The following is a 27,983-nucleotide window of genomic DNA, read 5'->3' as shown; positions in this document are numbered from 1 at the left end:
CGTTATCCAATAATTATTTCCAATAATTCTTCATTGAGATGGATGGTAAATATGTGCTTGTTGTGACTCATCTGAGGCTCTTGTCTTCTACACATCAGCTAAAGACACAAAACTTCATTTTGCATCTGTTAATATATTAAAAAGCAAAAGGTTTTGTCCTAGACAGCTGGATTGATTCTCTGCTGCTGCCCTCTGTTGGGTAATGTTTCTGCACTTACTGTAATTGTAGATTTTATTGTTGTAATTTTATTGTATCTTGTAGATCATCCTGCTATTCAATATATATATACAGTATGTACAAAAACGTACTAAGCACAGTTTTCATAGAGCAAAAACGGTATAGTAAGCTATTATGAAGTTTTATTAGAGAAGCGATAATAATAAAGTAACACAAGGCATGGGTTTATTTAAACACAACGATTATGATTCTTGATATTGTTATAAGCATGTGTATCAGTAATCCCAAAAAACAAACCTTTTTGTTTATTACGTTTGAAAGAAAGACATGATCACAGACTTTTAGATTTTGTTTTTAATAAATAAATTCAAAATCGCAATACTGAGAAAACCTGAAAAAGGCACTTAAAAGAGCTCGCATCCTTCAGCTTCATATTTATTATTGTGTCAAACATTTACAAATGACTGCATCTGCCGATTACGTTCCCTTAAAATCATTACTAAATAAAAGGTCGTTGTACCTTAGAGCATATGATATCAACATTTGAACACAAAACTACACTATTTCTTCATTTTCTCCAGATAATTTGTCTTAACAACATAGAGCTTCATCTTTGACTTTAAATACGCAACTGTTCAAATATTACAACTTCCATATTACATTTTTTTAGTTTGAAATATGCTAGCTGAAATCTGTAGGTATCCATAATTGGGCTCATTTCTAATGAGCAGTTTAAGGACATTTGGCTTTCTACAGGACATCACCAGAAAACACTCATACTCATCAAGAGCCTCATAATAATTCAGCAAATAATCCTTCATAATATATAAAATACACAGACCTTTTCAGCTGAACACGAGACACGTGCCATAATGATTCTCTAAGAGCAACATCAAGTGGGAAATGAGTAGCAAATGCTAAAGAAGATGTTTTGGATGTGTGCGACAGTAAACAAATATGCATTGATTATTAGCATATCAAACCAAACTTAGTATAGATAAAATGAAATATTGCATATTCACTGCTCAGATAATTCCTTATGCCAACATGATTGATGAAGAAGTCTGAGATGATATAAACAAAAATTCATATGATGATTATAAATGACATTTGATGAGTTTTTGCCATTTTTGGGTGGGATTCAAGGATGCCTTTTCACCATCACTTAGAGTGAAACACCTGACTCAAGGCACAAATGTCTGTTCTGTTTGAAAAGAGAGAATGTGTGACGTACACAGGGTTTAAAAGAAGACAAACTGAAGACTATACAAACTGTACACGTTTGCAAGGGACAAGCGGCAGCCGGCCCGTCATAAAACACTACTACTGAAAGAATGACATACGATGAGATTTAAAGGAAAATTGAGGGTATCTGCAAACCTATCCCTTTCCAAACATTCGTGTGTGTGATAGCCATGTCCATTATTTGCCTTCATATTTTGGGTTGATCACGGTTGTGACGGCGCTCTTGTAGATGGGGTTCTCTCCCTGTGAAACACACAAAGATCAGATTGTTAAACATACAGCACTATACAACTTCAACCTGTCGTCTAAATGCACCTGCACCCCCAGAAAGTGCAATAAACCTTGAATTAAGAAAGGTACAAAATAAAACATATGCAGCTGGTATATATTAACAGAATTTCAATGCACATTAATATCCAGTGAAGAAAAATGTATTATTAAGTTAAACGCTCATTAAGATGCTCATGCTTTAGTCAGTCAGTGTTTTATACCTTAAATACATCAGAAATATATCAGTTGATGCGTCAAGGAAAAATTAAATCAGGTACAGAAACACACAAACACACACACACTGAAAAAAAGCCATGCATAAAGAGGAGAGGTATACAAACTTATAGAGGCACAGCTTTATGTCCATATTTTGGGTTCTGGAATTTATTAATAGGGCTCTTGTAAATTGGATTGTCTGTCTGAGAGTGGACAGAGACAGACAACAGATGAAGAAACAGAAGAGCTGAAATCATGACAACACATGGAGAATAAAAGGATGAGATCAGAGAGAGATTTCATGAGCATGAAGGGAAAAACAGGCAAAGCATGCATACCGAGTAGAAATTGAATAAAAAATAAACAAATTTGTGTAAAACAAGGTTAAACCCAGAAAAATAAACAAGGAGTCTTTTATTCCATCAGTTGCAACTAAAAGCCTTGTATTTAAGTCCAATTTCACTTTGATGAACTTGCTAATTCTGAAATTAAACACTTTTGTGAATCTAAGAAATTATAATCATAAAAAACAACAACATTTGTTTAAGTAAATCAGACTTTTATAAAGACTTTTTGATAAAGTTTAACTCAGCTGAATAATACCTGGTTACAACCTTAAAATACTGTCACACTACATTTCCTGTGAATCAGCAGATTCTGACCTGTGCCTGTTTCAGATTGACCTTGTGAAAATGAAATATATATATATATATATATATATATATATATATATATACTAAGCTCAATGTTATACTTTCAGACACTTAAGTGCAAGAGTTATTTTTTATGATGAAATGTATTATAGTTAAATGTATCTTAAATGCAATTAGATGAACTTAAGAGTAAGGTTTTACATCTTTGTAAGTAATTTCATAATTACTTCTACTGTTTTTTGAAATACAGTTAAAGTGTACAAACATGAATAATAAACTAAAATACTTTAATGTAACTTGAAATGAAATGTTGAATAACACTACAGTTAAAAATATAAGTGTGCTTCTTTAAAATCAAGAGTATTTCTTTAATGCATGATAAATAGATTATTAAAATGTGCATTACTTGACATGTTTACTAAGTGCATTTTTTAAAGTTTACTTAAGTGTCTTGAAAGAGTCTCTATCCGGGATTTTATTTCATTAAAATTATCAGCAAGTACAGATTTTTTTAAATATACTTATGAGACCCGAAGTACACTACAAGTGCACACTGAGTACTATTAAGCACGCTTCTTTTCAGGAGAGCTCATGAGGTGAGCCAGCAGAGGGCAGCAGAGCATCGTCCTGACTGACCCAGAAAAACCAGTAGCCTTTCCTTTAGTTCCACAGCTGGCCTAAAATCCTAAAACGGAGCGCTCATAAAAAGGAAATCGACACTTCTGATGAAACAATCTTGGAATTTTGGAAAGACTAAAAACAAAAACTGCACAAGCTCAAATAAAAGATTTCTTGATCCTGTTTTAAAAGCTTTTTTTTTTTCTTACCGTGTCCCACTTGGCGTTCATCTTCTCCTTCTCAAACTTGGCGAACTCGCGGCGGTCGTGAATGATCATGAGCAGCTTCCAGATCAGCAGCAGAGCTAGACCAATCAGAACGATGCCTGTGACCACGCCCGCTACGATGGGAATGATGTCAGGAGCCACCGGGCACTCTGCCAAACCAAGCACAGCAGTGAGAGTGTACAAACACTACTGCTACTGAAGGAGCAGGCATTTAAACCCTGGCTCGACGCCTCACCTAACGTCTCCACCACATGCACCTCCCTCTCGGTGTTGCTGACGGCGTAGGTGTAGTAGAACCAGCAGTCGTTGGCGTCTCTCTCCTTGCAGTGCATGAGGGGGAAGGCCTGCACCGGCTGAGGGAGCTTCTCTCTGTCCTTCACCTTGATCAGGTTAAAGTAGCTGCAGTCTCTCTCACAAGTGTCTTTCTTCTCTCCTGTGCCAAACGCTCGGCACTGCACACACTCCCTGAGACACACGTTTCGTATATTTATATGAAAAAGCTGTGCCAGTTACACCATATATTTAGCATATATTTGATATATTCTGTCCAAAAAAAAAAAAAAGCTGTATAAGTGGTCCACAGCAATTCATGGCTGAAGCTGTGCATGTGCTCTCTGTAGTTTAATGTGTCATATATTGTGCATGTGTTCACTGACTTGTGCTCAGTGCAGACGCCGGGGCAGGTGGGGCAGATCTCACAGGTGGGACCCTGGAATTTGGGGTCGGTGCATATGCAGGTCCCACATTTACAGTCCCCCCGGCCGTTACAGATCTGCTTGTTGGAGGCTAAGCAGGTGGAGGTGTCCAGAGAGCAGTCACACGCGCTCCCCGTGTAGTTAGCATCACAGACACACACCCTGCACTCACAGCGGCCGTGTCCTGCAGGGAAAACACCACATTAAACACCTCCAGACCGTCTTCCTCGTCTACCCAAGCTGCGTTTCTTCTATTAAGGATCTGTCGAGTGATGTATTGGTGACATGCGTACCTCCGCAGAGTTTATTATTGGAGCGGTCGCAGTTGAAGTTGTCGCACTCGCAGAATTTTCCGCTGTAGCGCTCTTCAGGATTGTCTCTCTTCTTGCACTCGCAGGTGCCACACACACACTCGCCGTTATTGCTGCAGATGTCCGTGCCGTTGTCCTTGCGGCAGTTCTTGTCCAGGTCTTCGGTGGACACCTCGTCTTTTCGACATTCACACTGCCTGCCCACACGTCCCTTATTACACCTGAGAGGACACAGCTCACATTCACTCACATACAAACTCTGTCCCGTACGTGTTTATGTTTTCAGAGACTAAAAGGGTTTTTTAGCACAATACAGATTTTTTTTCTGTGCATTATAATGTGTCCTATTTAATTATTATTATTTATTTTTTTGCAGAGCAAAATGACTATCAAACATTTTTACCATGATTTGCATCATTATTTACATTAGAGATTCAATGCTACATTTAACCCTAAAATCAAATCTATCGACCGGTATATGTATATATCAGGGCTCAATTGATTATGTGGCAATGAATCTAGTTAAATGCATATTAAATTGCATCTAGTTAATAACCACAATAAATTTGTCTGAGAAAGATCATATCCACAAAAGATCATTTAAAGCCATTATTGTGTTAGAAAAGCATGACATAGATACCAAAAGTAGCTTTAAACAAATATAACAAAAATATCAATTAAAGAAAGACATGCATTTCTATAAGGACTGTTGTGAGGAGCATCTCACCTGCAGGCTCCACACTCAAACGTCCCGTTGCCGTTATGACACATCTCACTGTTCCTGATGCCGTGTTTGTGACATTCACACTCGCAGATGAAGTTGAGCATGATCTCCACCTCTTCAGTGAAGCCCAGGGGCTTGATCTTAATGCTCTCAGGTTTGCCTTGTTTGGGACAGCCTTGAGCCGTGATGTTAATGTTGAATGAGACCTGGGAATGCATTGGAAACAGAAAACAACAGGCTAGCGGTTTCTGCTACGGATGACGGATGATGCTCTGTGCTGATGTGGCCTCACCTCGTCTCCGATGGAGATGTTAGAGCACTTCCTTCCGCTCTCTCCCTCGTTCACCACTCCGTTCTTACAGCGAGACTGATAGCTGATGCTCACTCCTTCAGGAAGCTTACTGTTCTCCAGGATCACCTCGGAGGAAAGAGACTGAGAGGAAACACAAATCAGGCCAGTTCCTGGAAACACGGCAGATATTGCTGAAGAAACGTCATGGGCTCACATTGTAGGCATCGATGATGAGATTGATCACATTGCTGGAGTTGGCTGAAAGCGTCCCGACCGCAGACTTTGGGATCAGGTTTTTAAGTTCCTGTGGAAAAAGAGAAAACAAACCTCCATGGATCTTCAGCACAGGGACTCGAGGTGTTTGTTTATAATAATAACCCATATATATATATATATATATATATATTGCCAGAAAATATATCTACACACATATATTTTGAAACATGTTTTTGCTGTATGGGATGATTTGAGGAATCATGTGCATGTGTCATGTGCTAACATTTCACATTTAGCATTTATGATTTGTTTAAATCCAGCCAGCTCTATAAAGTTTCCAAGGTTTTGACTAGTGTGGAAAAAGACTTCAGGCTTGGTGGAAACCTTTACAAATCAAAAGTTGTCTTCAAATCACTACCGACTCCAGACACATCAGGATGATCATCTGTGAACCTACTTTGTAAACCGGCTGGAACTCCTCTGTAACGGCAAAGATGGTCTGGATGTTGTTTTCACTCAGTTTCTGAACCAGGTGGGCGATGGAGGGGTAATCCTAGACAGGAGAGGACATGAAAGCTCTGCTTACTCTGTCAAACATCTGATAGTCTGCTCTGAACACCAGCTGAAGATGTCATATACGCACGTAATAATGGCTCATGGTGTACATGTTGTTCTCTAAGTGACATTTCCCATCATTGGGAAGCACGATTCCACCCAGTTTGCCATCGCCGGCAAAATGGAAACCTGCGTCTGTGGAGAACACCAACAAACGAGTGACGTTTCTCCAGCCGATGTGCTCCTTAGAGAGAGAAAAAACAACAGGAAGAAGGAGAAAAATGAGGCCAAGGAATACAAAGAGTGAGCTGAGACCAAAAACAAGATTGAGGACACAAATGAGTATATTACTGCAGCATTATAAAGACAGTCTGAAAATAACCAAATAAGAACATGGGTCTACCTTTTGGAAAACATAAAATGTAGAAAATCTGATTTTTGTTTTTAAAATACCTTTGTATAATTATGACAGAGATATGTAAAACTGGTTTTGGTTAAGCTCCGGGAAAAATAAATATGAAAGCCCGATTCCACCACGGGATAAAAAAATAAACTTAATTGTTAATTAATTTAACAACGACTTTTTTTGTTGTTGTATCTTGCATCTTAAAATTCGGACTTTTTCTCAGAATTGTGAGTTTATTTTTCTCAATTGGTAGTTTTTATCTTAAAATATTAATTTTTTTCCCTCTCTGATTTGTTAAATATAAATGCACAATTTAAGTCAAAATTGTAAAATAAGTCAGAATTGCAGGATTTTAACTCTAAGTTTCAGCTGCGAGATATAAACTAGCAATCTCAAAACAAAAAAGAAAGTACGAATTGATAGATAAAAAGCCATTACTGAAATTATTTATTAAATTTTTTTATTCTGTGGTGGACACAATTCATTCACACATGAAAATATATATATATATATACGCATGCATGTGTGAATGAATTGCACTTACTTTCTTGTCAACACATAATTTGTTTGTTTTGTTTTGAGATACAAATGCATAAAATACTTTTTTCTCCTGACATTAAGAAAATATTGTACAAAAAAAAAAAAAATGCTTTGATAAAATAATAACAGGGTGGATTACTGTGACCTGAAGTTGATTTTGATATAAAATAATAAGTGAAGCATTACGGACCCACTTTATATTAAGTGGCCTTAACTACTATGTACTTATATTTTAATCAATTATTTAGTATAATGTACTTATTGTGTACATACATGTTTTTACATTGTACTTAAAATTAAAAAAAAAACGACATGTAATTACATCTGTATTTAATTTATGTAATTACATTTATAATTACACTGTTGACCCATACTTTACACCTTAACCCACCCTTAAACTTACCCATACCTCCAACCCTCTCCCTAACTTTACCCCATCCCACCTCAATAGCAGCAAAAGTGTTTTACAATACAATATGAACACAATAAGTACATTGTACTTATTTTTTATGTAAGTACATAGTAGTTAAGGCCACCTAATATAAAGTGGGACCAGCATTACTTAAGAAGGTTAAATACACTGCTTCGACAAGTACTGTATAAATCCTGTATGATTGAGCAATCCCGGTGTTCATCATTTCACTGCACATCTTCTCAGTTTACAGTCGTCCTTCACTCACTCTGCAGACGGCCACCTGCATGATGGCATCGAACCCCCCCTCAGGGGAGTCCAGGTTGCCAGATATCTGCTGTTTTCCCACCAGACTGTTGAACTGCGCCCCGTTGCTGGTCAGTTTCAGCACGTTCTTGTAGCTGAAGGGACTGGTGCAGTTTTGGTCCCCTGTGCAGGGGTTCAGGAGCTTGGCTGGAGTCGTGCTGATGTACGGCATCACCGTCTTCTCCACAAAAGAGCCGAAACCTGTCCGGAAATGAGCAAAGCTGCGTCTTAGCTTTAAGTGCATGCCCGCTCGTGTCTCTAATGGATTTGGCAGTGTAAGGAAAGCTTTGGTTTAATTACAGGTCATAAAAGTAATATTCTAAGCCAGGGTTTCAGAAAACATGTTTCATGAAAATTAGTCTATACAAAGTAGACTAGCATATGTGATTATTACCAGTGTTGTGGGTAACGCGTTACAAATCAACGCGTTAGAGTACTCTAATTACTTTTTTCCTGAAATTTGTAACTTAACGCGTTAGTTTCGTGCGTAAGTAATCAGTAACTTCGTTATTTTTTTTTAAAAAGTAATCCGTTATTTTAAGGAAAGGAAAATCCCGACTGCAGCCTGCTTTTTGTCAGACAGTAGTCCTAGGTCTACTGTGCCACCTGCGGATGTACAGTATCAGCGGAGCCGAAGCTCTGTGATCGTAAAGTCAATGGCTGTGATACGTCTGTGCCCTGCGCCTGACCCTGTGTGTGTGTGTGTGTTTTTTTTTTTTTTTTTTTGAACTCCCGGCAAGATAGCAGAGAGGACAGCGTTTGGTTTATGGAAGTACGCACATTATTTTCAATTTGTCAACGAAAAAGAAAAGAACATAATGGTAAAAAGCACACTCTGCTTTGGTGAAAAGCTTCTGTCGACCGCCAAAAATTCTACCTCAAATTTAACGCTACGTTTTAATCACTACTTTGAAGAGTAAATGTAAGATGACTGTGTTAAAGCGAATTTAGGCTTGTGACTGTGAGTGACACTTTAATAATAATTAGTTCGGCTATTAAGCGATTTGTCATTTGCCTGTGTGGCGGTGAAGGATTTAATTCGGTTTGTTATCATTTTTGTTTGACAGGCAGCTGTTAATTTCTGTTAGATCGTTGGCTGGCTGGTTGTTCATCATTTCTAAATGGATTTAAATCTGCAAGCCTGTTTAAGGTTGTGTTTACAAGTAAGCATAATTGTACTTTGATAACTGCATTATTTAAAGTTAAAGAAAAATCAGTGATAACTGCATTATTTAAAGTTAAAGAAAAATCAGGAGTTATCTTGTGGTGCTCATAATATACAGTAGCCTAGGCTACCCGGGCTGGGTAGGTGCGAATTTTGATTAATAATATGTTCTGTGATAATAAATAAATAAAACGCCATGTGGAATAGCCGATTGCTGACTGTCTTTCCTGTTATTGTTATCCTGCAGTGTTAATTTAGTCGGATGACTGACGTTATTCATTGTCGGGAGTCACGACTTCTAGGTGCATTTAAAGGGGGGGGGGGATGGGGGGCTGTGTCTGTCATGTGTGAGCCGCTGCAAACGGCTTTTAATTTTTGGTAACGCATGAGTACTCTAACGCGTTACTTTTATGAATAGGTAACGCTGTATCATAACTGATTACTTTTAATTGATGGTAACGTTGTAACCTAACTAACTACTTTACAAAGTAACTATACCCAACACTGATTATTACGCTGTTTAAGTTGTAGTCATTTAATGAGAAGCATTTAGAAATACAGTAGGTGACTAAACACAGAGTTAAAAGTCTACAAAATAAAAGCTTGAGGGTTAAACGTTTGAGGTGAAGATTGTTATATGTTACATTTTTTATGGAAATCTGTCCTGGAAATCAGCATGTGGTTCATTTATAATTTGAGATGCATACATTTAAAAGTAAATAATTGAACCATTATACTTCACATATATTACAATGTTATTACATGTTAAAAAAACAAGGAGACAATGTTTTGGGCTCTGACTCTCACCTATTCTGAAATCTGAGGTGATCTTGGACATTTCCTTCATCAGACTCGTCCCTAGGTTCTTGACGTTCTCCAGGTCATCCTTCATGGAGTAGGACAGGTCCATCAGATAGTACAGGTCTATGGGATAGTCTTCAGCCCTCTTGAACCTCAGTCTGATATTCTGAGGTTCCCCTACAGGAATTACAATCCATTCACAAAGAAATGCATTAATATTACGTGCAGCGATCACTAAAAACCATCACAGGTTTCAGATTGTGAGTCTGCACCAGATCTGAGGTTGAGGCTGAGTTTCTGAGGCTGGATCTGTGTGATGTCCTCGGGTCGGAGTTTCTCTGCTCCTTTCTTGCGGTTGGTCACTGCTTTGTTCTTGAGGATCTTTAGGCTCCCGCGAGGATCCTGGATCCCGGCGTCGCAGCCTCTCTTCCTGAGCGACTCCAGCTCATCACAGCGCGCAGACGTCGGCTCTCCCTGCTTCAGAAACTCCTGATGCACACAACATATAACCACGAACCAAGCATGAATAACACAAATCCATTGTAAAAAGGATTATAAATATTCAGATAACTTACAACCTTCATTAAAATCATTATTTGATTGCTACTGTTGTTGTGCTTTTTGTTTCCCTCAACATCTTGTTTGTGGTGTTTCACGTCGTTGTTATTATCATAATATTATGAAATATTATTGTAATTTCAAAAACAGCTGTTTTCTGTGTGAATCTGTGTTAAAGTGTAATGTATTTCTGTGATGCTCCGCTGTATTTTCAGCATCATTCCTCCAGTCTTCAGTGTCACATGATCTTCAGAAATCAGAATAATATGATGATTTACTGCTCAAGAAACATTTCTGATTATTATCAGTGTTGAACACAGTTGTGCTGCTCAATATTTTTGTGGAAATTGTTACATTTAATTTTTTCAGGATTCACGGATGAATAGAAATGTCGAAATAACAGCAGGAATTTAGTTTTCATATTTAATTAAAAATGGGTTTACTGTAATTTTTAACGTGTACTTCCTCAATAAAAATATGAATTTATTAAATTAGTGTACTCATAGAAACAATGGAGAAATTAAACACATACTATAAAATAAAAAAACATGTACGGTCAAAATTTTTTTTCCATATTAAGAGTGTGTAATAAAAAGAAAGCTTTAGTAAAGAAAATCATCTTAGAGTTAATTAATCTAAAGAAATAACTATTGTGTTTTGACAATTTAATATTTCAGATTCAGTAGTGAAATGTGTACTGTAACTGTATTTAAGTGTTATATCAGTTATATATATATATATATATAAATGTTATTTAAAAATAAAATAAACGTAATCCGAAATAAAATGCAAAAAACTTTTTTATTCTCAATTTTTTTCTCCAGCTAGATGCCAAGACAGCTCTTAACATTTTAATTTAGTTTAACGTAATGTACTAAAATAACTGCAATGCTAACAGTATCTCAGTAGTGTCTCTTTTTTGTGGACGTGATGATGCATGGAAACATCTTGATGCTTGAAATCTCTTTTAAGGGCTCCTTGAAGGAATCTCTCAGAAGAAATCTCCGAGATGTTTCCCTGCAGAAGCAGTTGGAATGAGATTTCCGAGCATGAATGGAATGACAACATTCCTCCGTCATTACTGTTCCTGGCTAATCTGCCATAGCTATTAACATTTTCTTCAGCATTATGTCTGTTTGGTCCAGGAGCAGCAGCAAGTTATTTGATATTAACCTCCTGTTTATTGAAGCGTCGTATATGATATCATGTCTGCAATATGTAGAGATATCATTCTCTTGGTCTATCAGTACAGCTCTGATTAGTCAGCATGAATGCGAGTGTGATTCAGCATAAATACACCGGGTCAGTCAATGTGTTTGGAGGGTTAAAGAACCGAATACTCACTGTATCAGTGCACCATCCACATTTAGCCCCCACTTGTATGCACTCGCCACAGGATAAAGCGTTGGCTTTGATGCACTCGTTGCCCTCTGCAGAACAGAAGAGACGGAGACTGTTTCACATCTACAGCTTCCGTTCAGTTACATCACTCCGGCTCGATGCAACTGGAGCCAAGATGACTCCTCTACTCTGTGCTTTCCATTACGGATAATGCTCCGACCGCGCAATGACATCAGTATTTAACCACTCGCTCTGAAGAGAGAACGATTCGTTATCCTCATAGAAACGCGGCGCTTATTAATTCTGACGGAGTCGGACAGAGTTACAACACACTGGACACAAATACACTGGATTAGAAACGACAGAGATCACATTACCATGCTGTGCGCTGCTGCAACTAATGATCCCGAATAATGTCGACATGAAAAGCAGCTTCAGGTCCATCTGCAACAAAGAGACAAAGAATAAGCAGTGCATTTCATTTCAATAAATATATTACACAGTTATTCAGAAAAACTACGGTGAAAGTGCATTTAAGTCACAGATACACTTCTAACCACAGATCGAGAACTGTAGTTCAACCACACAACTTTGCGCTGCTTTTTGTTGAAACTATAGGTTTGGTAAACACCAAATTGTTTAACTGTGTTGGTAACGATGACTTGTGATCATAGTTGTCTAGCTATGCTTTTGGAAAACACAAATCAAGTTCTGTCTGTGTTTTCTACTTTCGGTTCGGTGTTTATTTATTCCCATTAATCGATCAGTCCCACATGTTCCTTATTTTGTGTATTTATACTGCTAGTCTGCTTCAGTTCTTTGTCTGTTCTCATCATAGTACATTTATCACTTGCGACTCTCGTTGTCTTCTCAACAACTCTAGCTGTGTTTCCATCCAAAACTTGTTCGCAAAATTGGAACATGGCTCAAAACTTTAGCAAATGAAAAGGTTTCCATCCAGCAAGATGAAGAGAACAAAATACTACTAAAATAAACTAGCACCAAATATCACTACGGAAAAGGTCATTTCCTACAGTAGAAGCCACTGGGGGTATTTTTTCATATAAAATAAATGACTTGCACCTTAATGCTTTCAGAGGAGGACACCTGGGGCCCTATTTTAACGATCTGAAACGCAAGTGTCAAAGCGCGAAGCGCAAGTAAGTTTGTGGGCGGGTCTCGGCGCTGTTGCTATTTTCCCGGCGGGATAAATGGCTCTTGCGCCCGGCGAAAATCTAAAATGGGTTGGTCTGAAGTAGCTTCATTATTCATAGGTGTGGTTTGGGCGTAACGTGAAATAAACCAATCAGAACTTCATCCAACATTCCCTTTAAAAGCAGGTGCGCAAGTTCCATTATGGATTGCTATTATTATGGCGTATTTACCAGGCGCACGCCAGGAGCGGTTCACAGCCGAGGAGACTGATGTTCTTGTAAGAGCAGTGAAAGACAGAGAAGTTGTGTTGTATGGGGATGGGAGAAACCCACCCAAAATAGCGTCGGTTAAACAGGCGTGGGAGGAAATAGCCACAATTGTTTCATCGATTTTTTTTTTTGACGGACAAACAAATTTGTCAGATGTCCTTATATACATATATGTCTTGCCACTATCGGGCAAACAGGTCTGATCCTTAATTACTACAATTAGCCTGAATAATTTGTAAGCAAGATTTCACAATGATTTCCGTCATCTCATGTGTTAATATTTTTTTAGTGTAACAATTTATGATTTGCAAAAATAACTGTTGCATCTGTGTAGATTACATGAGCAAAGTGTATGCGCGTTGTGCACGCTATACATTATGGTCAAGCTTGCGCCCTTAAAATAGCATAATGAACAACGCGCAACGCGCCACTGACTTTAGACTAGGTTTTTTCTGGTCAGTGGCGCAATTGTTTAATGGAACAGCAAAATAGCACCAGGGATTGTTTGCGCCGGAACACGCCTCCTTTTTTGCGCTGAACCGCCCAGGGAGCGCAAGTTCATTCACTAGTTTAGCAACGTGCTTCTGTGGAGGGAAAAGCGCGCTTTGCGCGGGTGCAAAATAGGAATGACACATGCGTCGGTGTACAAAGTCAATTGCGCTGGGTGCAAGATAGGGCCCCTGCTGTTTTTGGAGTACGGTTGTGTTCATTTCTTTGAAGTATTAGCAAACCACTTTGACTAGAGTCGGCTCATGCATTTCAGAATATCCGCTGGTTAGTCCAGCTATGCCATCAACTCACATGACTTTTTTAATGTGCATTAAGGAATTCATTCAGTGAATGTGCTTCCATCTAGTTTGTGTGCATATTTTACGCATACGTTCTTTTATATGCATTTTTCTAATTTATGCACATCTTGGTTTCCATTCATCTTTTTTAATGCTTTTTTACGGCTCATATTTTCGGAGCGATGACCTTGAGTTCACTGGAGGTCGTAAACCTTCATCGGCCAACAGAGCTCATCTATTCTCGGCTCTAACACCGCCTCTCAGATGCCATTCCTGGGTAAGAGAAGCCATCACTGACCGCTCGGAGCGTTTCCTAGTGGCTCTTGCCCTGCCAGAAATAGTGCCGACTACTTTAGGCAAAGGGTGTTACTCGAGCCGCCAAACAATATATTTTAAAACTCAACTTAACAGAGAGGAGCACACTGTAAATAAAAACTATTTGTGTGATCACAGAAAAGCTGTAGAGATTTATTTCACGTGATGTATGTGTATTCTGTCCAAATATATTATGTCATTATTGTGTTCTGACTCTTAAAGGGATTGTTTTGATTTATAGTGATTATGAAAAACTCTGATTTATAAACTCTGTTGTGTTCAATAGTCTCTAGAGTTCCTGTAAGAGTGATCCCTCGTTCGATTCAGAGCACTTTAGCCTGCTGAAAGCAAGCATTATTGATAAACGTGTCCCATGAGGCCGTGTGTTGTGTCTGCTTAATAAATTACCCTTGCTTGGGCTCCACATGTGAGTGAGGGGCTCGATAGCACTTTGGATGCAGCAGAGTCTTCAGTAGAATGAAATCTACTAAAAAGTATGAGCGGCTAACATTATCAAGTGCAAAAATAAGTTTCCTTGTATTGAAGTAAAGGCTTGATAAATGATGTTTTCTTTCCTGTACTGACATATCCTAAAAAAAACAGGACATTAAATAATTAAATAAAAACTTCCTGGAGAGGAAAATACCAGAATGTGCACTTGTAGTGTACTGCAAATCTCAAGTATATATATATAAAAAATATTTACTTAAAACTAATATAATATTAAATGAAATAAAAGGCCACTTAATCGAAGTAGAGAGACACTTTCATAACAAATATGCACTTTAGTAACTTTAAATAAACTTTTTAATAAACTGTACAAATGTTCAATTATGTGCATTTTTAATCAGTTTAAATGTGTTGTCATATTTTAAGAAGTACACTTGTTTTGATGAGCTGACTAATGTGTTATGCATACAACACACTTGATTATAATTGTAACTGGAGTGCATTATTTCATTTTACAGTTTAAAATTTACATATTTTAAATATACTAAAGTACTTCATCATTACACCTGTGTAATTACAAATATATTCTAATACACTTATAGAAATTACATTAAAGTATATTTTAGTTTACACTGAAACAAATTCAGGCATTTGCATTTAATTAAAATTTTCCTTTTTTATTTAACATGTAATGTTTACATTTTTATGCATTTATGCTTTTATCCAAAACGACTTAAAGTGCATTCAGGCTAGACATTTTTTTTGTCGGTATGTGTGCTCCCTGGGAATTGAACCCATGACCTTTTGCACCGCACTTTAATTCCCAAGCCAAGTAAAAATATTACTTTATTAGATAATTGGCGTCCAATAACATTGTTAAACAATGATTATAAAATAATTGCTTTAGTACTGGCTAAAAGATTAAAGGGAGTGTTACCATTCTATTATTGATGAAACACAATCTGGCTTTATGCCAAATAGACATATATCTAATAATATAAGATTAATATTAGATATTTTAGATTATTCTGATTTAATTTCTAATGACAGCTTTATCTTTTTTTTAGATTATTATAAAGCATTTGATACTTTGGAACATGGTTTTTTATTTCAAGCACTTCAAAAAATTGGTTTTGGTGATTATTTTTGTAAGATGGTTAAAATGTTATATGTAAATGGAAATAGTTCAATTAAACTGAAAAACGGCACCTCTCCCAGGTTTTCTCTATATCGTGGTGTTCGTCAAGGATGCCCAGTGTCTCTTTATCTGTTTTTAATTGCAGTGCAATTTCTCAATTTACATATTAAAAACAGTAACCTGAAAGGAATCACTGTTGGAAATGCAGAATTAATCATTAGTCAGTTGGCTGACGACACAGCATTGTTTTTGGAAGATTCCTCTCAAATCCCAGTAGCCTTAAATATCCTTCAGTCATTTTCTAAAGTTTCTGGTTTAAATCTCAATATTGATGAATGCATATTATTTCCCATTAAAAATTGTAATCTCTCTTTAATATGTGGCATAGCTGTTAAAAGCACTGTTAAATATCTTGGTATAGAAATAACTAAAGAAAAAAATAGATGTACAACAAACTTTAATCCGATTATTGTAAAAACTAAGAAAAAACTTAATTGCTGGCTTCAAAGGGATCTATCTATTAAAGGAAGATTTTTGCTCACTAAGGCTGAGGGACTTTCACGCCTCTCTTATGCCGCACAATCTCTATATGTAGATAAGCCTACATGTAAATTGATTGATAGAGCTCTAACAGATTTTGTCTGGAAAAATAAATGCCATTATATGAAGAAATATGTCATTTTAAATTCTTACGACAAAGGTGGTTTAAACTTTATTGATTTTAGTTCCTTAAATTATACTTTCAAAATAAATTGGCTTCATCGATTTTTGAAAAATCAAGACTCCATCTGGAATATTTTCCCTCAACAAACTTTATGTTTATAGTTTATGTTTATGTTAATATATAACTTTATATTGGAGGTATAAAATTTTTATTGATGTGCAACTATAACTTATCAAAAATTCCTATCAAACTTTCAAATTTCCACCAACAGGTTCTTTTGGCATGGGCTTTAATATATAAACATAATTTCACTCCCCATAAATTCTTTATTTGGAACAACCAGAATATTTTATACAAAAATAGAACTTTATTTTTTGATCGGTGGTTTAATAATGGATTACTTTTAGTTTGTCAATTATTTAATGACAAAGGATTACTAATGAATTATGCAGAATTTCTTTCAGAATACAACATGCCAGTTACTCCCAAAGAATTTGCAATAGTTATGGGAGCAATACCATCAGGAATTTGTATGCTTTTTAAAAACTACAAACAATCTACTACAATAAACATTGCTTTCCCTGAGCCAGTAGACACTGCAATAGGTCAAATATGTTTTTCAGGAAAAAAAGATAGAAATAAGAAAGTTAGATCCCTTTTTACTGAAGATATTATCTCAATATCTCCTGCAATCTCTTACTGGAGTAATTTATTTAAAAATTTAAAGTGGAAAAAGATTTGGTCTTTACAACAAAAATATTTTCTCACCAATAAAGTGAAAGAAGTATCATTTTAAATACTAAATAAATTTTACCCTGTTAATTATTTTATGATTAAATATAAAAACAATATTGAGACAAGATGCTCATTCTGCCAAGTTCACACAGAAACTGTTTTTCACTTATTTTGGACATGTTCCTATGCTGAACATCTATGGAAAGATGTGGTAACATTTATTAAAAATAATATCCGAAAAGACATATCTGTTACTTTTAAAGATATTATTTTTGGACACTTTGATTTTGATTCAAATAACAACAAATCTTGTTTTGTTATAAATTTAATTTATTTTCTTGGCAAATTCTATATCCATAAATGTAAATTCACCAACAACAAACCAATTTTTCTTGTTTTTCGGAAAGAATTTAAAATGTATCTTAATACTATTTCATCCTCTGTAAATAAGAAAGCTAGAAAAACAACTTCAATTTGTAATGACTTTAATTTGTATACTCTACTTGAAATATAAATCAATATCTTACCCTCATGTTCTTTTTTTATTTTTCATGTTAGCAATTGTTAAATTGTATGTTTGTTTAGTATATTCAGATGACATATTGTTGATACATATTGTGTACTCTACATAAAGTTGTATATAATTGATGTCATCTTTGTATTGTTTGCATTCACAATAAAAAAAAAAAAAAAAAAAAAAAAAAGACCTTTTGCACCGCTAACGCAATGCTCTACTACTGAGGCACAGCAACTCTAAATGTTTTAAATGTTTTATAAAACAGTGTGTCTGAAACATTACATTCAGTTTGCACTCATGCATTTCCCTTTTTTTCACAATAAGTGCTATTTTCAAAACTATAATTTTTTCACAAGGGAAAGTAAACTCTATTACACAGATCTTTGTGTCCTCAGTTAAATTATTTTTTCAGGTTTTAGGACTATTATACTAGCATGTAAATGTCCTCAAGCTAACACACATTATCTTTAGCGATACAAAATTTCTCCCCAAAAAGCCTCACGTGTTGTAAAATAAATTTGATACTGGCTTGATGTAAGAAATGTCTGATGCTAGTACTCTACCGAAGAGATCACAAATACAACCAGTGCTGTCAAATCCTTACTGGATCAAAAACACCCTTCAGCTCATGCGGGCGTCCAGGGTAAAACTTGAAATGCCTTTTACTTCCCTGCCGAATGTAATGCATGTGGTTTCCATTAAACTCAATGGGCAGAGATGAGATGGTTTATAGGAATTCATCCCTTTAAGTGCTAAAGAGAGACACTGTGGGAGCTGTGGGGATGCCCAGACACGTCTGAAAGTTGTTAGGCTGTGAGTTTAACTCTTGGGTAATTCGGTCAGTGTGAGTTAATAAGTGTGTGTGTGTTAGATCTCAGGCAGATCTACATTGATTGACCACGTGCCATTGAGGGTTCAGCTCTGTGAGGTCACACCCAAACTCCCGAAAAGCTTCTAGTTACACTGAGTATTAGGGTATGTTTACATGACAACTATGTGCTAAAAATGGAAAGTTTTTCCTTCACAATTTTTGAAAAGTGTTGTCAAAAAGATCCCTGGTCAGATAGAGCAATTAAAGCGACTAAAAATGCTGTGTTATTCATGCCAGGCCAGTAGGTGGCGATGTCACTTTGTAAAGAACATTACTGTTGAGTAATACACATGCGTATAACAAAACGCTTTTCCCAAATTAGCATTTCTGTAGTTTACAGAGACGATAATGGCATCGTTTTTAAAAACTTGCAGTTTGAGACATGTTTTCAAAAGTTTGCATTGTCAGGCTAAAAAAAAATTAAAAATAATTGTTGTGTAAATGAACGTCCAAGACACATTAAGAGTTTTTAGTAACACTTTAGTATAGGGACCGATTCTCACTATTATATAGTTGCTTATTAGAATGCTATTATTAATACGTTGGCTGTCTATTAGTACTTATAAAGTACATATTCTGCATGACCATATTCTACATCCCTAATCCTACCCATTACCGAAACTTAACAACTACCTTAATAATTATTAATGAGCAGTAATTAGGAGTTTAATAAGGTAAAAGTCATAGTTAATAGATTGTTAATAGTGAAAGTTGGACCTTAAAATAAAGTTTGACCAAGTTTTGCCTTTAGGTTGAAAGCGGTGTCTTGTAAACATTTCCAAAATTACAAAAAAGGTATTTCATACATTAAGAAAATATATTCTTTTCAAATCAGTTTCAATTAACAGCAATTGTGACAACTATCCCTGTGTGTCTTTAATACAAAAATAAAATATGCATAAGCCTATTTAAAGGTAAAGTAAGTATTTACTTACTTTACTTGCTTAAAGGGATAGTTGACCCAAAAATGAAAATGTGATGTTTATCTGCTCACCCTCAGGGCGTCCAAGATGAAGGTGACTTTGTTTCTTCAGTAGAACACAAACAGAGATTTTTAACTCAAACCGTTGCAGTCTGTCAGTCTTATAATGAAAGTGGATGAGAATCACAGTTTTGAGAGTCACAAAAACATACACAAACAAAACCAAATTAAACCCTGCGGCTCGTGAAGATACATTGATGTGTAAATACACAAAACAATCGGTCTGTGCTGGAAACTGAACAGTATTTATATTGTTTTTTTTACCTCTGATTTTCACAGCAGTGACCGAACTGTCCTGAGCACTTTCTCAACAGCCAGTGCCTGATGCATCTTATTCTTCTTGCTTTATGACGGATCGCAAACTTATAAGTGCATTACCGCCACCTATCTCTCAAATAGACCATTGACACTCTATCTACAATCTCAATTAGGATTGTTCAGAACGCGCTCAAGATAGTTTGGACATTGTGGTGAATCAGAGGTAAACTGAAATAATAATAATAATAATAATAATAATAATAACAAAGCTGTTGCTATTTTTCTGTTTAATGAGGCATTCTAGACTCAGAAATGCTGGGGGAAGGCCGAACAAAGAGCACCATGGGAAAAAGTGTGCACAACAAGACTCTTTCTTTTTGGCCAGAAGACAACTTTTTTTCTGATCCTAGTGTATTTTTTGGCATAAGAAGGTAACACAAAGATGCATTCAAATGTAAAAAAACAACAACAACAACAACAACAACAACACAGAGATACATAAAAGGAGCAAAGAGAAAAACAGGAAAGGGAGGACACTGAAATCCCACCTCTATTTCAGACCGAAACGTCAAACCCCTAAACCACTCTCTTTCTTCTCTGCTCTCTTCCATTCTGGACTGGGAAAGAGGGATCAGAACAAATGCCCACAGATCCCCCATTCAACCTCTGTCCTGAAATGAGAGCCAAACACAGCCATGCCATATCCCTTTAAAACGGTGGAGCATCCAATGAGCTCCAGGTTTAACAATCCGCCTGTCTCTCTTGACTGCTTCTGGTGCTCACGAGTAACACTTTATTTTGCAGTATTTTTTGTTATAGATTACATGTACTTACTTATTATTACATGCCATTATCCTAAACTAAACCCTGATCCTACCCCTATAGTAAGTATATGTTGTATGACATTAATATGTGCTTTATAAAACAGTACTAATAAACAGTCAATATGCTAGTAATATGCATGCTAAAAAGCAGCTAGTTAATAGTAAGAGAATTTGTCCTCAAAATAAAGTGCTATCATTACTTTGAATGAAACATGACTGTTTCAGTTTTCTTGTGAATACAATTAAGTACATGCATGCCGTAAAGCAAAATTAATAGCCAAAATATAATATTTGTGTCCCTGGACCACAAAACCAGTCTTAAGTCTCTGGGGTATATTTTTAGCAATAGCCAAAAAGACATTGTATGGGTCAAAATTATCAGTTTTTATTTTATGGCAAAAATAGTTAGGATATTAAGTAAAGATCATGTTCCATGAAGATATTTAGTAAATTTCTTACTGTAAATATATCAAAACTTAATTTTTGATTAGTAATATGCATTGCTAAGAATTCATTTGGACAACATCAAAGTTTATTTTCTCATTATTTAGATTTTTTTTGCACCCTCAGATTCCAGATTTTCAAATAGTTGTTTTTGGCCAAATATTGTCCTCTGAACAAACCATAAATCAATGGCATTTCCACAACTTGACACTTAAGACTGCTTTTGTGGTCCAGGGTCACAATTTAGGTCAAATTGGTCTGCCTGACAAAAACTTTGGGAATCCATGCTGTAAACAATGCATTCGCAAAACCAACATTTTGCTTGACTTTCAAACTACAAAATCATAAATATTGCTAAATATCAAAGAGAAATGCTGCTCTTTCTATAGATGGACCTTTAGGGGAATATTGACCACGCTAATGCTTGAGTTCAAGCCCATCCTTCACAGTCAGACTGGATCAATACCACTTTCTGCTGTACTGGACATTTCTTAGCCAACCACAATTCGACAATGACACAAATAGAACAAGATGTATGTAATCTTCAAGCAGCAGAGAGACATAAGATATTGTGCAAGCTACTACAAAAAGCAACTCCATTTTTACATTTCCAAATATAATGTGATCATCCTTTACTCACACAATTGTAAACACCCTGATGGTAGGGTGTTTTGGGCATTGCTAAAAGTGTTCAGTTTTTTTACGTTGTGATATGTTTCAGGGTGTTTCTGGCTCAAGTCAGTGTGATGAGGCTCGGGTTCCTCCTTCAGTGTAAATGAAGCATTAGCAAGGTCTTGACCTAGTAAACACCACTAAGAATAACAAATCAGTAGTGTTTTATTGTTATTGTCTCGTAGCCAAACGTTTCACACTGCAAGTGCAATGCTGTACCGGGTGGGCTATGGAGCAGGTTTACTACATCAGAAAAGCCAAACATATGGAAGCATAAATGAGATGCAAACTTCGAAATGTATTCGTTTACAAATCAAGCACTATGGTAAAAATGCTTTAAGGTCATAAAATAGTAGTGTGCAAGGAACCACGTGAAAATAAGTCTTTATTAATCAATAAGCTGCCCTTGTAATCATAATTTGTGTGAAAAGCAACAATGTGGAATGCCACGTGTGTTTATTTGATCCTTTTAGGAGTTTTGCAAAAGTGTAGGCATAGGCACATGTTTCCAATGAGCCTGGGTTGAATATATGGCTAAACTCAACTCAGCTTGGTTCCACCCTAAGCCCAACCCCTTCATTTCATCTCCTCCACCCTCTGCAGTCAACCACGAACTCTACCATCCTCCAAAACAACATCCCAGGAATCCCTGAGATCTGTTTTCCCAACGACCAGAACAAAGTCTCTTACAGCCTATTCCCAGCATCCCCACTAGCATCAATCAAATGCACCCCAAATCATTTAGCCCTCTATAAAAGCTCGCACACATAATGCACAGACTTCACTGAGCATGATATATTACGCCTCTGAAACTGAAAGGGTTCAGGGCCATCGTAACGTTACTGTTTCTGCCTGACTAGTCCCTTTTTAACCGTTGTGTTGGCTTTACAGGAATCTCCCCATCACACAGGAACCAGCAGCTTGGCAAACATCCAAAAACCCCTCGCGGTGAAGCCCTGCCTATAAAAACACCCCCACCAGGACCTTAGTGATGCACACTATATGAAGAGTGGTTAGCACTGAACATATGGACATGCTTATATTAAGAAATGTACAATTAAAAAACAAATGAACAGTTTTATGCACTGTGTCTGTTTCGTATTGAATCCCCTTCAGGCTCGAACTTATCTGCTTCATATTCCTCCTGGTTGAACTGTGCTTGATGCATCGCTAATCTATCATTTTTATTATTGGATATGAATTAATAATTCACTATAATGGAGGGGATGACAGTGGTAACCCTAAACAGTTACACTTAGATTATGCATTAGGTATCGTGTTAATTAACTGGAAACAACAACCTGTCTAGCGTTTACTAATGCATGTTGATGTTTAATGCTAAACACTATTGTAAATTCACGTTTATTCATAATTCATAGATTATTGCATTGACTAATGTTAACCTACAGACCCTTGTTAGTGTTACCATTACAGGTGGGCAGAGCTGTCCAATCTCTGTAGACGGCGAGGCTTGTAATAGTTTAGAGGAAATGGACGGTTTTATCTCAGATCTGTATTGGTGTCTTGGTCGGTCCAATTATCAGCAGGTTATTATCACAAAATAAACCTAACAGGAGATGAGGACTGTGACACAAACACACACACACACACACACACACACACACACACATATATAAAGCCATTATTTATCTTTTGACATGGCTAAATAGGATATAAGATCTACAAGATGAAAGATGTAGGATATTGGTTTCCTGGAACAACAGAAATAACTGTAATTTTAATTTCATGTATTTATTTAACCCAGTGTTCAAAGTATTCCAAACTTGAGACTGAACCTCTGATTAAATTCTGTAACAATTTGACCATTACTTATTAAATATTTTATTATACAATATTATTTTATTATCCCAGAATCCACATGAAGCATATCAAGTTTTTATTCAACGATCTTCATCTATAACCTCAGTTGTGACTTTCACCATCAGATCGTGCAATGACCAATGCTGTTATGTCATTACCGTGACTCTCCATATTTAAGTTTGCATGCGCACCTTCACAGAGAGCATCATTCGATTTTCAACATATAACACCTTCATTTCTGCTCTGACCCGCTCACGAGAGAGCACTTCGAATACAACACATTCATCCATCCCAATATACATACAAAGTAAAAAAGCCTTGCTTTGTTGGTCGAAGATTGATTTCTCTCCAATCAGTTTCAATGTGACATCAGTGACTTCCAGCAACATTACCTGATCTGAAAGTAGTCCGCATGAGTGCCGCTGAATTAAGATTAACCTTCCTGTTTGGTGAGAATCTATCCCAGATGAGGAACAATATAATGTTTCACTTCATATCTTGTTTTCTTTCTTTTTTTATGGTTCTGCATTCTACCCACAGCTGTACAACACCAGCTGTTCACTGTGACAACTGATTCAAAACTTTCCCATCTACTCACCCCAAAGACCTTAGCAAACCAATTCATGCTCATAGTACAATTTTTGGTAAAATAGTTTTCTTTTCTATTCCCTTCACAATTGTTTTCAGCATTTTTACAGGCAAGAAGATTGGTTAAACGACGAGAGACCATCTACACACTCCTGCACTGACCACATGACACTGAAGTGCAATATCAAGCTAATTTGCTGTGACCTCCGCTGGCTCACATGAATCATGCTAACATTGTACACCGGCAAAGAAAGGTTCTTTCTCATTGGCTGACCGGTAAGAGCAATGAGAACCGAGATCAGACAAGAGCGGACGCTCGAAGAAAATAGGGAGGGGACAGAAACAGATCAGATTAGACAGGGGCCTGTTTTCCAGACCAGCATCAAACGAGAGATTGTACGAGTGGAGATGAGATAGACACATTCTGACCTCCTTTATCTGGACATGAAAACAGACATTTGAGGAAAGGGGTTTAAAAGAAATGTGCCCACGGTCACAGATTTCAGTCCTTTATAAGCCAGAAAATATGCATTGATGAATACTGCTGTAGAGTAACTCTCTGAAACAGCCAATTGCTTTGAGTCGAGTTCTTCCAGAAACATGTTTTAAGATTTTAGTCCAGACTCAATAATAAAGAAACAGACCCTGAGAACAAAGTACAACCTATGTGAAAAAAAGACATTTTAGGAAGCATAAAAATGGTCTGCAAGCAGAAACAATATCAGAAAATGGGTTAAAAATGTGTCTCCGAAGTGTCCAAGCAACCAATAATAACAGTGATCAGAAATCTCCAAACTTGACAAAGAACCACAGAACCACAGACAGGGCTTTGTGTGAAACGTATGTCTAACTTTTTTTGTTTTGTTTTTGTATATTCAGATAAGAAATTGCAAGACATGTTACTCCAGGTTTGATGTCATGATGACACATTTCTTTGATCGTATAGTGTATAACTGATCATACCTTGTTCAATTTGAATATGAGCATATTTAATAAAAATACAGAATAAGCTAAAGTGGAAAAATGTGTGAATATATATATATATATATCGTGCCTGGAGCACAAAACCAGTCTTAAGTCTTCGGTGTATATTTGTAGCAATAGCCAAAAAAATAAACATTGTCTGGGTCAAATATATAATTATTTTTTTTGTTTATGCCAAAAATCATTAGGATATTAAGGAAAGATCATGTTCCATGAAGATATTTTGTAAATTTCCTATCGTAAATATATAAAAACATAATTTTAATCAGTAATATGCATTGCTAAGGACTATTGCAATGATATTCTCAGTATTTTTATATTTTTGCACCATCAGATTCCAGATTTTCAAATACTGTAGTTGTTTATCGAGCAAATATTGTCATATCATAACAAGCCACACATCAATGCAAAGTTTATTTATTCAGACGTCAGATGATGTATAAATCTCAATTAAATAAAATGACACTTAAGGTTTGGTGGTCCAGGGTATAAATAAATATATTTCAGTCTGTTCCTCAAGCTTTAGAATAATAACAGCACATGGGACATATAGACTACTTTTATAGTGCTTTTTTTTTCATTTTGGGGAGTTTGACAACTCATAGTGGAAAGAAAACTAGCCAAAAAAAAACCTTGAAATAAATATTTTGTATTCCATGAATGATAATTATCCACCTTTTCTCCCTAATGAGCCATCTGCGATTAAACTCTGGGAGGCACTTCTGGTTTGTAGAAGTTGTAACCAATCCTTCTCTGTCAGTTTGGGGACATTCCACTCAAAATGATCAAAACAAATCGTTTCAAATAATATATAGTGCTACAAACAATCCTTCTCTGTCAGTTTAACCGAATGAGCTGGACACTGTTCTTCATGTATTATTGTCAGAACTCGGGAGAATAACTTTAATGTGACGTGATATAACATGAATATCTGTGGCAACAGCTCTTTTCACTCTCTGCATTCTTTTGCTTTCTTTTATTCTCATTTTTACTCTGCTATAACAATAAAAAAAGAAAAGACAACATATACTATGCATTTGTGGTCTGCTCTTCCCATTTGCAATATATACCATGAATAATGAACTGAAATGCACTAAGAATGTCTCATTTTTCTCCCCAAATCCTGACGTATTTTTAAAGGGTTTTTTTCCCCCACACAGAAGCTTTCAGATTTAATCGTTACGTAATGTAGAAATAAATTACAACAATGATATTTAACCTTTTTTTAGGCGTTTAATCTGGATTTTATATTTGTGGTTTACTCTTGGTCTTCTCCCTGAATTCAGGACCAAAGCCTGGTTCAGGACGACTGCCAAACACGGTCTGGAAAACAATGACTGGAACCGTTCCTATAATTATATTTGCTAAGATTTGAACTGACAAGAGTGCTCGAACAAGACTCAACACTAAAGCATTATTATACATAACACACGAGAAATGCACCAATGAAAAGTTTGGACAGACTCAACTACATTTATGCTTTTCTTGATCTTCAAAGAGCTTTTGATCCGAAGCCTTCATCTCAAATGCTTGAAATTAGTTTTGTAGAAACATAAGTGCATATGATTTTAAAGTATTGGACCAAACATTTGCACATTAACTTCAAAAGAAAAACTAATCACTTATTTAAAGTTAATCACGATTGATACCTTCATGCAGAACTGTTTAAGCATCTTTAAGTTACCAACAAAGCAGAAACACAACACAATGATTGCATAGTCATTCTCAGGGATGGCACAACTGCTCCGCACTTATCTGGTTAAAGATCCAATAATAAAGGCTTTTTTCTTCTGTCCAGCAGCTGTTGTGAAGGTCAGAGGTCATGTACCATCAGTAAACAAATGCTACTGACCACACGCCTGATTTATTCCACCTACACTGAGTCTTAAGCCCATTTTCTTGATTAAAAAAGCCCCTCTGCTGTCAGACACAAGGTTGTTGTAAAGGACAGAGCAGCCAGACGTCCTTTCTTAGATTACAAGGATGTCACCGCGTCCAGTTTATCAATGCAGTCTGCTTTCTGGAGTATTGACCTTTATATACACACACAAATCACGCTTGAGCTCTAGATTTTAATGTAAAATTATACTTTCAAACGTTTCTACAAGTCATCTTTTCTTTTTCCCTTTTGCATTAGACTAATAAATAAATAAATAAATAAATAATCAGTTTAAATAAAACCCTCGATTCAAATTAAAATAGTATATAGGTACATAATGCTTATGAATATTATGAATATCAACAAATGTATAGTGCTGCATTGATATTGTTATAGAAACAGATGGGGCATCTAAAATAAAGCCTGTTGTGTGTTAGACATTACAAAAGAATAAATCAATAAAGAATAAGTAAGGTAAACATCCAAAGAGCTGTCTTTAGGACTAACCTACCAGAAGAACAACATCTTTTCTAAAGCACCTCAAATATCTGCGCAGGGACCGTTCCTCGAGACACACAAACAACTTTAACACACACTCACATCTGATTCAGAAAACACTTCATCACTTCTATATGAACAGCATATAAAGCCCCGGAGAAACTGCGTCCTTTCACTCGGAGGATGGCATTCAGACGGTAACTTTACCTTCTGGCTTTTATTACTAGTTTTCTCTCGTCACTTTCGTCTTTTGTCAACGTGTATCCTTCTGTTTCTCTTTAACCCTAGAAGAGCCTCTCTTAAATCCTTCAGCCAAAAACAAATCACAGCAAACAACCCATTCTGTGGAGTGAAGTATTCCTCAGAGTCCGTGCAGCGTTTATCACAGACAGACTGAGAGAG

The 27,983-nt window shown here is 36.3% G+C and overlaps 1 protein-coding gene across 2 annotated transcripts; it reads right to left on the bottom strand.

The window, feature by feature from the left end:
• Positions 1 to 557: 557 nt before the first annotated feature.
• On the bottom strand, positions 558 to 27,983 carry LOC113066326 (integrin beta-1-like). Of its 2 annotated transcripts, XM_026238226.1 has the most exons (17): positions 27,789 to 27,983; positions 12,107 to 12,173; positions 11,733 to 11,818; positions 10,103 to 10,319; positions 9,837 to 10,007; positions 7,827 to 8,065; positions 6,289 to 6,444; positions 6,103 to 6,198; positions 5,644 to 5,733; positions 5,430 to 5,570; positions 5,141 to 5,343; positions 4,396 to 4,634; positions 4,064 to 4,286; positions 3,643 to 3,872; positions 3,390 to 3,556; positions 2,035 to 2,112; positions 558 to 1,666 (listed from the first exon to the last, which is right to left on the bottom strand). In XM_026238226.1, exons 2-16 carry the CDS (start codon positions 12,171 to 12,173, stop codon positions 2,035 to 2,037), a joined length of 2,403 nt encoding a protein of 800 aa, XP_026094011.1. In that variant the 5' UTR covers positions 27,789 to 27,983; the 3' UTR covers positions 558 to 1,666. The 2 variants fall into 2 exon arrangements, with proteins under 2 accessions (XP_026094011.1, XP_026094012.1); XM_026238227.1 differs by lacking the exon at positions 2,035 to 2,112 and having other exon boundaries at positions 27,789 to 27,982.

Source organism: Carassius auratus, chromosome 49 (genome assembly GCF_003368295.1).
Source record: "Carassius auratus strain Wakin chromosome 49, ASM336829v1, whole genome shotgun sequence".
Lineage (NCBI taxonomy): Eukaryota > Metazoa > Chordata > Actinopteri > Cypriniformes > Cyprinidae > Carassius > Carassius auratus.
This window is presented reverse-complemented; position numbering and strand designations above follow the sequence as displayed.

Excerpts from the sequence above, each read along its gene's own strand:
- LOC113066326 (XM_026238226.1), bottom strand. The coding sequence starts at position 12,173 with ATGGACCTGAAGCTGCTTTTCATGTCGACATTATTCGGGATCATTAGT. Across the intron at positions 4,635-5,140 it reads TTTGAGTGTGGAGCCTGCAG|GTGTAATAAGGGACGTGTGG; the intron begins GTGAGATGCTCC and ends GTGTCCTCTCAG. Across the intron at positions 2,113-3,389 it reads TGAACGCCAAGTGGGACACG|ACAGACAATCCAATTTACAA; the intron begins GTAAGAAAAAAA and ends GTCCACTCTCAG.